This window comes from Trachurus trachurus (assembly GCF_905171665.1).
Source record: "Trachurus trachurus genome assembly, chromosome: 6".
Taxonomy (NCBI): Eukaryota; Metazoa; Chordata; class Actinopteri; order Carangiformes; family Carangidae; genus Trachurus; species Trachurus trachurus.
In genome coordinates, this window is record NC_139897.1 from 34,215,836 (window position 1) to 34,230,689 (window position 14,854).

The 14,854-nt window shown below is 41.7% G+C and overlaps 2 protein-coding genes across 2 annotated transcripts in view; one reads left to right on the forward strand and one right to left on the reverse strand.

Annotated features, from left to right (window-relative positions):
* Positions 1 to 8,292, reverse strand: part of spg11 (SPG11 vesicle trafficking associated, spatacsin) — a 47,726-nt gene extending 39,434 nt beyond the window's left edge. Inside the window, exons 1-6 of the mRNA XM_083973837.1 lie at positions 8,058 to 8,292; positions 5,723 to 5,913; positions 4,036 to 4,263; positions 3,173 to 3,398; positions 1,272 to 1,409; positions 152 to 576 (exon numbers count right to left, since the gene is read on the reverse strand). Coding sequence (XP_083829963.1) covers positions 152 to 576; positions 1,272 to 1,409; positions 3,173 to 3,398; positions 4,036 to 4,263; positions 5,723 to 5,913; positions 8,058 to 8,281 — 1,432 coding nt within the window. The 5' untranslated portion in view covers positions 8,282 to 8,292. The remainder of the gene's footprint in view (positions 1 to 151; positions 577 to 1,271; positions 1,410 to 3,172; positions 3,399 to 4,035; positions 4,264 to 5,722; positions 5,914 to 8,057) is intronic.
* Positions 1 to 14,854, forward strand: part of LOC310987529 (uncharacterized protein) — a 300,910-nt gene that overhangs the window by 201,937 nt on the left and 84,119 nt on the right. The window lies entirely within an intron of this gene.

Here is a 14,854-nt window from a genome sequence, read left to right on the forward strand (position 1 = left end):
CTTTTGAATCGCATCGTATCGTGAATAGGAGTGAATCGTATCGCATCGTATCGACTGGAGCTTCAGTGTATCGTTAATGTATCGTATCGAGATGCGTATCGAATCGGCCTCAGTGGTGGAGATATACAACCCTAGTCAGTTTACTACTCACTCTTCAGCAGCAGTCGGTGCTGTTCCTCTCCACACAGCTGAAGCGGAGCCGCCTCCTCCTCCTCCTCCTCCTCCTCCTCCTCCTCCCGGTGGTAGCTCACGCTCCCCGACTCCAAGTCCCATGATGCCACTGTGGTCTGCCGGTTGCCGGGGGAGACGAAGGTGAGCAGGGCGGAGAACTCGGAGACCGTGAGCAGAGACGGAGCCGACGACTCGGGGACGGAGAAGGTGACGGTCGCTCCGCCGCGAGGGACTCTGCTGTGGGAGGACGGGGGCTGGTGGAGCTCCAGGTGGGGGAGGGAGGAGGACCAGGAGGAGGAGGAGGAGGAGGAGGAGGAGGACCAGGAGGAGGAGGAGGAGGAGGAGGAGGTGGGAGGAGCCTGCTGGGCTCTGCTGTACATGGAGGCCAGACGAGCCTCCCACGAGCTGCAGGTGAAGTCAGAGAGGAGAGGTCATAATCCCTATAGTCATAGCAGTAGGTTCGTTACCTTTAATTGTCGGTGCAAGCTATTTTCAGAACGGCGGAGCAGAGCCGTGAGCTGCTCAGAGCTACACAATCCAACAACTCCACAACGCTCTGGTGGACAAGTTGTGAGCTGCACATTCACCACGCTATGAGATAATAACACAACGTTACCACACAGAGTTGTTTTAGAGGGAAATACAGAGACTTTTGATGAAAAACTGTCCCTGAAGGCAACGTGCATCAGCGGTTTTGCATGAATTTACTTCTACAACAACTCTGTGTGGTAACGTTGTGTTATTATCTCATAGCGTGGTGAATGTGCAGCTCACAACTTGTCCACCAGAGCGTTGTGGAGGTGTTGGATTGTGTATTTGATGAGGGAAACCAAGAAATCCCATGAGCCCCCGTAGCGTAGCTCTGAGCAGCTCACGGCTCTGCTCTGCCGTTCTAAAAAACAGCTTGCACCGACAATTAAAGGTAACGAACCTACTGCTATGACTATAGGGATTATGGCAATGGGCCAATTTGTCAAAATGTTGAACTATCCCTTTAAGTTGGATGATACAGAGAAGTAACATTGGTGTATTTTATTTGCCTTCTAAACATGAACCATGAACACATTCGTCTCTACAACAGCGAAGCGTTTGTGTTTTACCGGTCGACGCTGAAGGTGGCCCCGAGGGCGGCGACGCTGCAGCCGGAGCTCGACACGCTGTCCTGGTCTCTGAGGAGCTGAGGCCGGAGGGGGGGCCGGGCCGGGGGGGCAGCACACAACAGGTGAGCTGGATACAACCTGGAGAACACAAACATCAGATCGACAACGTCCCTGACTGACTGAGTGATCACAGTCCCACTATTGGTCGTCTGAATGCCGCATAGAGTTTAGAGTTTAGTGTTTATTTATTTAGCACACATTTAATTTCAATGGTGCACGGAGGGAACGAAGCTGGTTGGCTTGTACATAAGTTCCATCCCTATAACAAATTACAACAATACAAATTTCTATGGCTAACATAGAAAAAAAAGGAGATAAAGTGCATACATAATCAACGTTATATGAGCAAAATGAGCAAAAATGAGAAAAATCTCGCAAGATTTGGACGGACCAGGAAGAGAAGCTTCCGCTACAAAACAAGCTTGAAATATAGACTTATTTAATTTTTTTTCGGGACAATTTCTCATGTCGGGGCTTCAATACAAGACGGACATTACATACGAGCAGCATGGAGGTATTTGGATGTTTTTGGTGTGTTTTTTTGTGACTAAGACAGTTGGTATCCATTTGCAACCGTTATATGGACAAATACTGCTACCCTGAGACCCCCTGTAACTCAGACAAGCCACGGAGGACTCTGAAACTTCTCCCAGCCCTTAGTCCACATGAGGGGGAGGAGATAATGAGTTAATAATAGTTTAATAATTAGTTTAATAATAATGAAATTTCATTTTTGGGTGAACTATCCCTTTAAGGAAGCTCTATTATTTCCTGTCTTACATTATGGGACAAACTAATTAATCCAGGTGTGTCTGACCATTGTGACTACACAGACACACCTGGATTAATCAGTTTGTCCAATAATGTAAGACAGGAAATAATAGAGCTGCCTTAAATTCAGGAAGTAGTGGAGCTGTGCATAGAGGCATTCTGCCGTGAGGTTATCGGTAAGATGACGTCCCTAATTAAATCCATGATGAGGATGATACCTGCTCTGTCCAAATAATATCGTCTGATCAACTGCTCGTCATCAAACAAAGCCAGAACGTCCTTCTGCTCAGTGCCGTCCGCTACAGATAACTCTGAACCACTTAGGACTCCTCTCAAGGTCTCTTACATATCTGGAGGAGTAGGAGTGACTTGAGAAGACTTGAGAAAGTTGATCAATAGTTTTTATTCTTAAATTTGAGAGTAGGACTAAATAAATTCCACAAATTCTGAGCACTTGAGACTAAGATGGCGCTCTAAGAGACAATTGATAAATACGGCCCCTGGTAAACAGTGGGGATACTAGGGCTGGGATGATATGCTTTTCTCCCGATTCGATTCTTCTACGATTTTTTAGATGGAGATTCGATTTAAATTGCGATTCTACGATATTGCCGATTCTCTCGATTTTTAGTCTTTAGCATTTTTAACATTTATCTGCACACAAACACTGTAGGAGCCTATAAATGAACATACTCCATTATAAAGTGAACTTAAACCCTTTTCAAAACCTGTACTCTCTGTATGTAAAAGAGGGTAACAAATACACATTGCACAATATTTAAAAAATTCAAAAAAAAAAAAAAAAAAAAATAGATTTTTGACAAAAAAAATAGATTTAAAAATCGTCAAAAAAGATATCGCGATATCTATGTGAATCGATTTTTTCTCCCACCCCTAGGGGATACGGGACGGTAGTGAAGGAGAGGAGAACTTCCTGTACACTGAGCCTCTCTACTACCTGTGTCATTATTACTACAGAGGGAAAACCAAAGGAAAGAAAAACACAGAGCAGAGAGAGAAGCCGTCGCTAACGGAGACAGAAACACCAGAGACTGATGAAGAGTCGATACCTGAAGTAGTGGTTGAGGTCGACGGCCACGGCGGCGTGCGACTCGGTGACGGCTACGACCGTGCTGAGATCGGCCGACACCTGGAGGAGGAAGAAGGAGGAAGAGGAGGAGGGGAAGGTGGGCGATGAAGAGGAGGAGGTGACGTCGTCCTCCGTGGGGCCGGAGCTCAGGTAAACAGGGAGGTCGACGGTGGCTAACAGCCGACCGTCGGTGATGTTGTTGACGGCTGGAGGACCCAGTTAAAGAAAAGACTGAAGGGACACACACGTTACATAGAAATATAAAGACATTCTGTCATTTTACAGCAGATCTAGGGTCAGTTTTATACTATCAAATATACTAGCAACTGTGCTGGATTAGATCAATTAGAAATGATAAAATACAAGATATTGAGTTGTTCACCTTATTTTAGTGCAGTTTAACTTGATCTCAGTCAGGTTAGTTAGCTTACTTTACTTTATTTAGTTAACTTACTTACTTTTAGTTAAACTTACACTGAAATTGATTTAGTTTATTATTTACAAATGATACACATAGCTAATCAATGTAGCATTTAGCTGCGTTTCATTTGACAGGAGTTTCAGTTAGTTAAGTTCAATTTATGTAAATTTAAATGTTTGAGTTTCAGCAATTTGAGCTAAGTAACATCTTAGTGTTAACTTTAGTTTCATTTACTTCAAATCTTTGTTTCATTTGTTTAGTTTTGTTTAGCATCACCTAGCTTATTCAAATTAAGTTGTTCAACTTTTAGCTAGTAATCGAATTTAATAGAAGTAGTGGAGGAAGTACAAACAATAATTTTAGTACAGAGTTAGTAGTGGTAGCAGTAGTATTAGTAGTAGTAGTAGTAGTAGGCAGGATACAGACGAGTCCGCTGCTGCTCAGCGTGAACAGAGTTTCTCTGCACAGACAGTGGTGAACAGCTGTGGTCGTGCTGCTGTCAAACATCTGGACGTTGCAGCAGGTTAATATCTGAAGCTCCGCCTCCACCTGCTGCCACTGCAGCTGCAGCAGCCAATCACGGTTCAGCAGCACGCAGCAGCGGCCGGCGGCGAACGACAGCACACGCAGCGTCTGCAGCTCGCTCACACCTGCAAACATAAACAACATTTATACACCACTTTATTTTCCCATGATCCATTGCGTCACACCACAACGGAAGTCGGTTTTAGTAGCATTCTAGCGAGCGGCTAACTGGTAGCGTTAGCCACCGGTGTAGGTACCAAATGTGGGGGCTCCGGGCTGCCAAAACCGTTTGGACTAAATCTGATTTTTGTTGAGTCTAGAAAACGAATTATTGAACAAACATTACTATTTCTGTGTGCACGTTTTTGTAATTAGTCATGGTTATCGTAGTTGTTAGCTTTGCTGCTGCTGACAGCTAACAGCAGTAGCTAAGCTAACATCAGAACGTCAGCTGTTAAAACCCTCCCGTTGTGGGACACGACATGAAACTACTCCAGTTAGCTCAGTCATGTTGGAACTAGGATATCCGTTGGAAATTTTTTTTTTTTTTTCATGGGCCGTTTATTGAGTTATTGTTTATTGACACTGCTAACGGCTAACAGCTAACGGTTAGCCCAGCTAATCTGAAATGTTTGTTCAACAATTCGTTTTATAGACTTCATAAACATCAGAGTAGTGATATAGTGATATAGTGGCGTGAAAATGTGACATAAAGCTAAAACCTCGTTCGTATTGTTCTCATTAAAATTACGTGATGATTATAAATAAAGTCATCACGGCCGATGTCTATCAACCAGTCTATGCTATCAACAATACAGTAACGGTGGAATGGAGTGTCATGGTGACACCCAGCGTCGTTCTCCGGAAAGTGGTGGATTGGGGAGAAAGGTGATGATAACTCTAGGGGCCCAGCGCCCAGTGGGGCCCATAAAAAACCCCAGTAGTCTTATATGACTGAATTATTCTGTGTAAGCCCCTGACTAATACTCATAGTACACTGTAAAAACTCAACATCTTTCCAAGAATATTTGTCTTATTTCTTGTCCAAATGTCTCATTTCTAGTCAAAGCTAATCTCTTTCCACTTAAAATAATACTAATCACCTAAAAATTAACTTATTTTTAGATAATTTTCACTTGTTTCAAACAAATTTTCACTTGATATAAGTAGAAAAATCTGCCAGTGAAAGTAAGTTTTTGTGCTTGTAATAAGGAAGAAAAACTTGTTCCATTATCAGATTTTTTCTACTTCTTCCAAGTGAAAATCTGCTTTAAAGGAGTAAAAAGTGTCTAAAAACAAGCTACTTTTAATATGATGTGTCTTATTTTAAGTAGAATGAGATTTGTTTTGACTAGAAATGACATTTTGACTAGAAATAAGACAAATATTCTTGGTAAGATACTTGAGTTTTTGCAGTGTAATGCTGCATTAGCATCAAAACAAAGAAGGCTAAATAATAAACGATAATACATACGTAGTCTAAGAAAAAACAAACTGGAAAGGTTAGAGGGAGGGGCCCACTTTAGTATTCTTTAAGGGGGCCCAGAATTCCTAGCAACGGCCCTGCTGGTGGACGGGACTCACCGTGGTCCTGGTCTCTGACGGCCTGCAGCAGCCGCTCTGCAGGACACTCACGCACACACAGCAGAGAGACGGAGAGCGAGCGCTGGGCCTCCACCTGCAGCAGCTTCAGGTCGAACTGAGATCCAACAGCCAGGAGCCGCAAGCCGCCGCCGCCGGCCGCGCGCTGGGCCGGGACGTCCTCCCACCAAAAACTACAACACACAAAGCAACACAAAGATAAACTACTTTGTTTGATGAGCAACTGTTTTAATAAGTTATTCATGCAGATTTCTGTTGATCGACTCACTGATGTTACAGTTTTTTGCCATTAAGACACAAAAACTTCTGCTTGTGGTTCAGTTAGTCCTATTTGATTTGATTTGATTTATTTATTTAGCACAATTTTAAAACAGTGCAAGGAGGGAACGAAGCCTCGGAGGCTTGTACAAAGTTCCACTCCCATCATCAAAGAATTACATGAACTCCAGATAAACAATGAGAAATACAGGAAAATAAAATTAGAAATGAACAATAAAATGTACAGTGCAACATAGAAAGACTATGAAACACAAACAACAAAAGAAAAGAAGAAGGATGCATAATTAACATTAACAGAAAAATAACACTGAAGATTATGACATTAGGTGTTTTTTCAGTAACTTTCTAAAGGATGTATAAGATGTTGTTGACCTCAGAACCACCTCTAAACCATTCCAGAGTTTTGGATTTTAAAAGTAATATTAGATTGATGCCCAGATGTTCGACAGAAGGGTAAATGAAGATTGCCACTATGCCTGGTTGAATATGAATGGAGGTCAGATGAAAAAGTACAAAAATGTTGAAAAGTGTCAGGAAGATTTTGTTTAGCGTTGATAAACTTATGCACAAACAAGCATGAATGGAAGACATTAAGTTTATGAATGGGCAATATTGAATATTTCATAAATAGGGGTGAAGATGGTTCTAGTCTACTGGACCGAGAGAAACCACCAACTCATGTAGCTGATCTGTTGATCATATGAACTGAACCATGAGCACAGAGGGCCAGAGGAAACCCTGGGCCCAAACAAGAAGTGAATCCATTTAAAAGCAGAAGACGTGCTACAGAAAATGCATTGTCTATTAGGCTAGTTTATTTTGTTAGTTTTAGTTTTAGTAGGCCTAGATGACATTCAGTATCCCACTATCACTTTGAATATGAAGTGTAAATCAACCTCAGGCTGCACTTTCAGATCAATTTGGTTCCATTTCAGATGAAAAAGCCCATATATGAGTAAAAACATGCCAAGATAGGAGGGTGATTCATATTGACGGATTACATAGAAGAAGGAAATAAGTTGTAGTAGGTGTGTAAATCCATATGATTAATAATGAGTATTATTGGCAGTAATAGAAGACCCCGATATCAAATTTAGCTTAGGACCCCATGGAGACTTGGGCCGGCCCTGGACATGATGGTACGCTGCATTATGATGCCAGTGGGGAAAAAATGTTTGGAGTGTTTTTATGTCTCAAAATAGACTAAATAAACATAATCTAAAGAAATCTTTAAAAATTATTTATTTTTGGAAGTTTTGGGGATGTTTTGCCTGTAGGCAACATTGTACCATCACGGTTCATCATCTACTGTATTAGAAACACCGACCAGTCTCTGTAGACTTTCACCTTCACTGGCCTCATCCTCATCCTCATCCTCATTCTCATCTTCCTCATCATCATCATAATAGCCTGATGTTTACTTTACTGCATCCAAAATCACATTTATTAAGGATAAAAAACAAAATTATGATGAATTATATGTTTTTGAACATTATATTTACACCTAAACACACACTACCATAGTCTCATAATGCAATATTGATTCCATAATGGTCCACTGTCGCCTCAAGGCAACACTGCAATTTTCTATAATGGTACGTTGTTGCTTTGGGGCAACAGGTGCATTTTAACAAGTTTCCATTATTTAATAAGCAAATAAATTGCATGGAACTATTAAAAATGTAACTTTACTAATCTATTTTTGTCCAGATGAAAAAGGGCCAGGAAGTTACTGTATGTTTTCAGACCGTTTTAGTGGAGCAAAATGGCAAACCTGTTTCCTTTGAAAAAGTCTGCAAAAAAGGGTTTCAGTGGCTTCTTGAAAGTCATGTGATAAATTAAAGCATTGTTATTGGTTCTCTAAGGTCTCCTCTCTTTTTTAAAGTATTACAGCATTAAATGGGATGAATTGTGGAGATGTGACAGGCCATGGTATGGTATGGTACCATAGAGGGATAATGACTCCAAATGAGTGAAATAGCAGAAATATAAAGTGTTGTGTTATTTAGGGTTAAAGTCAGAGAAGTGTGGGACTCACTCGGAGCAGCTGCCGTCCACCGCAGCCGGAGCAGCGTCTCTGTCGGCCGGGTCCCAGACCTCCAGGCGGCCGCGGGGCCCCAGGCAGCCGAGCAGGGAGCCTCCTGGGCCGAGCTGAGCCCTGCGGAGCTCCGCTACCGGCCCACAGCGCTGGTTCTCCGGGATCACAGCCACCTGGATGGAGGTGGAGGCGGCTCTCTCCAGCCGCTCAGCCGCCTGCAGCATCTTCACACCGGGGGGGGGGGGGGGGGGGGGGGGGGGGGGGGGTAAGGTGTGTTCACCTGATGGAGCTACTACACCTGGACCTGGACCTGGACCTGGAACTGGATCTGAGTGACTGCACCGTAGGACCACCAGACAGACCAGTCCACACTTCTCTTCCTGTCATGTAAACAGCAGCTCGGTCACGTGTCACATGACTTGTTTCCTCCGGTCAGCTGACTCCAGCGGACCAATAGGAAGCCGCGAGATAAACAGTGGAACTAACCAGGCAATGCAACCGAGTGACGATTTACTGAGCATGAAAATAGAACATAAAATAAAATAAAATCTAGTCTGTTTCCTTACCACAGGAAAATAAGCCTAAAAATGAAAAGGAAAGACTTATAAACTCATGAAAACATTTTTTTTTAAATAACACGAGAAATTTCATTGCATCAAATGAAAAATTGACTGAAATTGAACTTGATTTGATTAATTTGAATGTTTTTATGAGTTTATAAGTCTTTACTTTTCATTTTTAGGCTTATTTTCCTGTGGTAAGGAAACAGATTAGATTTGATTTTATTTTGTATATGTTCTATTTACTTGTGTTCTGTGCATTGTCCTAATTCCATTATAGGTTTTATTTGTTGTTGCCAAAAACTATTTTTTATTTTATTTGCAAAAATGTATAAGTTTAAGACAGTTACAACACAGGTCCATGCCTATGTTCCCACAGCCCTATGTTCCCACAGCCTTATGTCCCACAGCTGAGATTGAACACATTTAGTATTTATTTCTTTATTTAAAAGGGACAATACACATTAAAGCAGAAGTAAGTGATATATTTGTGTTAATATAAGTCTTAAATAGTTGTATCTTCCGACAGCAATCACTTACATAGAGTGTTTGGTCTGAAACACAGGTCTGTCAGTCCCTCTGCTCTGCTCTGAGCCGAGGGGAAAACATTTATCGTATCCTACAGTTTTTATCCAATGAGGAGAGAGAACGGCATGAAGGGCTGTGTGTGCAGCCAAGGAACGCCGTGAATGTGGTGACGTAGGGACAAGGACTGTTATGGAGCGTTCAAGGAAACTCGTATTTTTCCGACCGTGAAGTGGTACCAGTTTGATCTGGTACGAGTTCACGGGTCGGAAGTTACGAGTGGCCGTTATAGTGACTTTCACCAGTAAAACAGGTCGGAAAAACACGAGTGGGTTGCCTGAAACGCTACAAAGTCGTAAGTTGTGACTTGAAGCTGTAATTTACGATTTCAAAAGCCTGCCTGGAACGCAGCATTAGCGAAAACGACCGGACCACTTACTTCTGCTTTAATGAACATTCGTACGTGTGCACAAGTGTAAATGCGTCAGAGTTAGCAACTTGCTAATTTGCATCTGTAGTCCCTTGGCAGGTAACACACAAACAGACAGAAATACACAAGAATTATACAGTGGTTCACAATCATATACACATTCATACCTATACATAAAGTGCACGTGATCTGTAAAGTGCCTGGTATAAAGTGCAAGTTTCTTTTTTTTTTTTCTTTTTTTCAATAGATTTTTATTGATTTTTATCGAACAAAACATCAACAACATACAAGTGCTCTCTGTATTCACATATCAATACGGAAAGAAAAACAAGCCACCATCCAAACCAAATGTAAACTTAGCTCATGACTGTCCTTATCCCAAAAGTAAAAAAAAAGGCATCAGAAAGGAAAAGACAAAGAAAAGAAAAAAAATAAAATAAATAAATAAATAATAATAATTAAAAAGGAATAGATTTTTTTTAACAGTAAGTAAACGAAATACAGACAGATAAACAATAAAATTAAATTTAAAATACATAAATAAATTACACAAGTAGATATAGTCGTATAAAATCTAAACAAAAGCATTGAAGGGGAGAGTTAGAGACTGGCAATAACACATCTGATACCATAAATCATCTAGTGGAAGTATTCCAGTCTAAAGTATATAGAAGCAAAATATGCAACCCTGACCTTGAGCTGCTGCTCGTCACCTTGCGGCCACATTATCTCCCTAGAGAGTTTACGAACATTTTTGTCTGTGTCGTTTATGTTCCACCAAGTGGGAACGCCACCAGAGCAGCCAACTACATCTCAGACTGTGTCCACAAACATCTCCAGGATAAGCCAGACGCCCCCATGTTTGTTCTTGGTGATCTAAACCACTGTAACCTGAATAAATCCCTGCCAGGCTTCTACCAATATGTCAAGTGTAATACTAGAAATAACAACACACTTGATAAATGTTATGGGAACATCAAGGATGCCTATACAGCAAGAGCAAGACCTCCCCTTAGTAATTCTGACCACAATGCTGTCCAGCTGCTCCCAACATACCGGTCACTTTTTAAATCCAGTAAGCCAGAATCCCATACTGTAAAGGTATGGTCTAGCGACAAAACGGAGGAGCTCAAAGGCTGTTTTTTATGTACTGACTGGGACATTTTCTTTGAGGGCAATGACATTAATTCTGCCACTGACTCTATCTCTGCCTATATTTCTTTTTGTATTGACTCAATCATACCCCAAAAGACTGTCAAAAGGTTCCCGAACAACAAGCCTTATGTGACCAGGGGTATTAAGGAATGCATTCTCAGGAAGAAGCAAGCCTTCAAACTAAATGATAAGGCAGGAGTCAGGGCTGCTCAAAAAGATCTCAACCAGCAGCTGCGAATATCTCGGTCGCAGCATAAGGAGCAGGCAGAACAGCAGCTGTCCTCCTCAAACACAAAAAAACTGTGGGACTGTATCCGGGGTATGACCAATATGGACACTAAAAAGAAGGCCCCATATGCTCTTAATGAATCTGTTAGAGCTAACGAGTTAAATGATTTTTACCTGCGCTTTGAGAACTCAGACAGTGTACATGAATGTCGTGCTGTTTTAGAAAATGTCACCTGATTGTTATTGACCCTCTTTCTGTTAACAAAGTGTTTAAATCTATGAATGCGAAAAAAGCAGTGGGGCCAGATAATCTGTCAGCACTTTTTCTTAAAACCTTTGCTGATGAACTTTCACCTGTCTGGCACCGGCTCTTCCAGCTTTCCATAGACACTCACATTGTACCAGATCTCTGGAAAAAATCAATTATAATACCAGTTCCCAAATCATCATGTCCCCAGGTTAACAATGATTATCGACCCATCGCTCTCACGTCCAATGTTATGAAATCTCTGGAGAGACTTTTATTAGAGGTACTGCAGGCAGATGTGGCGCAATCCCTTGACCATCTACAGTTCGCCTACTCAAAAAAACGCAGTACGAGCGATGCTATTGCCACTTTAATGCATTTTTCTTTAAAACATTTGGAGAGCCCAGCAGCTTACGCCAGGCTGCTTTTTATTGATTTTAGTTCGGCTTTCAACTCGATCCAAACACACATTCTTCTTAAGAAATTGGCGAAGCTGGATGTGAATCCTTTTTTAATCAAATGGTATCATTCTTTTCTCTCCTCGCGGTCCCAGCAGGTGAAATTTAATTCTGTCCTTTCTAATCTTTCCTTAAGCAGTACAGGGGCCCCCCAGGGGTGCGTCAGTTCACCTTTTCTTTTTACGCTGTATACTAATGATTGTGGTAGTTCTCAGCCTAACCAACTTGTTCTTAAGTACTCAGACGACACTGTAATCCTCAGTCTGCTCACCAACAACTTAGACAACCACAAAGCTGCTGTCGATAAGTTTGTTGTTTGGTGTGATACTCATAAACTGTATATCAATACATGTAAAACTGTTGAAATTATTCTTGACCCACGATCTGTAGGTGACAGTCGCCCTGTCGCCATACATGGTAACGACATCAGACAAGTCGACTCAGTAAAGTATTTGGGCGTGCATATAGATAGTGATCTCACCTGGCACACACATGTGGCAGGTGTGTGTGCCAGGATCCATCAGCGCCTTCACTTTCTCAGGCGACTCCGCCTATTCGGCGTTAGCTCTAACATCATGAACATCTTCTATTGCGCTGCCATTGAGTCCATCCTGAGATACGGCATTACGTCCTGGTTCGGTAATCTCACAGTAAAAGCCAAATCTCAAATACTCAACCTGGTCAAGACGGCTAGCAAAATCTTGGGTTCCCCTGTCCCACGCTCACCCCAAGATCTGTTTGAACAGGCCACCATTAGGCTGACTAACTCTGTTCTAGCAGATCCTACGCACGCACTTCTCCCTGAATATGAGCTTTTAAATTCAGGTAGAAGATATCGAGTCCCTTTGTGCAGGCACAATCGCCTCAAAAACTCGTTCATCCCTCTGTCCATTAAATTTATGAATGAGCAGCTAGTGTGATGTTATGTATGAATGTTTGCGTGTTGTTTGCAGGCATAATCGCCTCAAAATTCGTTCATCCCTCTGTCCATTAATTTTATGAATGAGCAGTTTGTGTGATGATATGTATGAATGTTTGCGTGTCCTCACATCTGCCACTAGTACTTTTCTGAGGCATATTGCACTTTAATGATTTTATTGTATGTTTTTAGTACTTCTCTGCTGTTTTTCCCTTGTACTGTTTTTGTCTTTGTTGTGACGCAGCACTGCTCTCTGTCCGAGAGAAATTTCTCCTTCGGGAGACTAATAAATGATTTTGACTTTGACTTTGATATCTCCCCTTATTTACAGTGTCCCGAAGGGGTGGGGGTAAGTACCCCAGAAAAGCCGACCATGTTACCTCAAACAGATTATCATCCCCTTTCATTCGCGCAGTAAGTCTTTCTAAGGGTAAAACTTTATACGTCTCTTGGTACCATTGTGTGACCGTTGGAGGTTTGTCACTTATCCACTGCTTTAAAATACATCTCCTTGCCAGAAACAGAAGTTTGTCACAGAGTTTAAAATCTGTTCTACTCAAAGATAATGTTTTTGACGGCAAGCTTAATATGAAAAGGCCAGAATCCTTTGTAACTTTGCGTGAGAAAATTTTACTCAACTCCTGGGCTACATTACTCCAAAACCTTGCAATCAAACGACACTCCCAGAAACAGTGAATGTATGTCCCAACAGACATATTACATTTGATGCAGAGAGGGGAGATCTGGTTATCCATTTTGTTAAGAATGAATGGTGTTATGTGGGATCTATGGAGTATTTTAAATTGGGTTTCTCTCATTCGGTTGCAAATAAATGTGGTTTTGGCAGAGACTATTGCTTCATGCCAGTCATCTTCAATAAATTGTCCACCAAGATCTCGTTCCCACTTCTGTATCACCTTCCCTATATCTGATGAATCTAAGGAGTAGAGCAGTGAATAGGAATGAGAGAGAAAATGTCTTGTGTCTTTTCGGTTCAGTACAAATAACTCTATATCACTGGGAGAGGGAGTGTCTGTGTGGAGATTTTTCACAATTGACAGAATAAAACTACGGAGTTGAAGATACCCATAAAAGTGTTCAGGTGCAATGTTGTATTTTTGTTGAAGCTGTTGAAAGGACATCAGCGTATTGCCCTCGTATACATCCCAAATGAGCCTGATGCCTTTTTTATGCCAGCTATCAAACACTCTATTATTAATTCCTGGGGCGAACTCCTCATTTCTGGTCACAGGCGTTAATGCAAAGGATGAAACGTTTTCCCCAAAATATTTTGTAAGGTCTCGCCAGACTCTGATAGTGTTGTAAACAATAGGGTTGCGTTTAATGTGTGGCAACCTCTTTTTCCCAAAACTAACAAGTTTACTCAGCAGAGAGTAGGGAGAGGAAAACCATTCATCGATACCCGTTTCAGATTTTAAATGAGACTGGAGCCAGTCCCAGATTATTCGGATGTGGCAGGCCCAGTTATAAAATCTCAGATTGGGTAGGGCTAGGCCCCCTCGTGCCACTGGCAGTTGTAAAGTCTTAATTTTAATTCTGGGTCTTTTATTGTGCCAGATAAATCGTGAAAAGGCTTTTTCTAAATCTAAAATAACCTTCTTTGGTATCCATAATGGTAACATCTGCAAAGGATAAAGCAACCTGGGGAGTATGTTCATCTTTATAAGACTGATTCTGCCCATCCAGGAGAGGGGAAGGTCATGCCATCTCTCAAGGTCATTCTTAACTGTTCTGATTGCGGGCGCAAAATTAAGTCTTCTCAGGTCCTCAACATTAGATGACACTTTAATACCAAGATAAACAAAGCCCGAAGTGGCCCATCTGAATGGAAAATTTGTAACTGAGCCTGTGCTACCATAATTTCCCAGGGGCATGGCCTCAGATTTTGTGTAATTAACTTTATAGCCAGATATAGAGCCAAATGAGTTGATAATTGACAAAGTGGCCGGGACTGACACCTCAGGCCTTGAAAGAAAAAGTAAAACGTCATCAGCATATAATGCTATCTTATGAGTGGTCTTGCCTAAAGTAATGCCGTGTATTTCGTTACTGTTCCTGATTCGTTCTGCTAGAGGCTCTAAAGTAAGGGCAAAGAGGAGGGGGGAGAGCGGGCAGCCCTGTCTTGTCCCTCTACCTAGCGGGAAGGGAGAAGAACGCATACCATTGGTTAAGACACAGGCCTCTGGTGAATGATAAATAAGTTTTATCCAATTTATAAACTCCTCTCCTAATCCAAACCTGCTCAGGACATCCC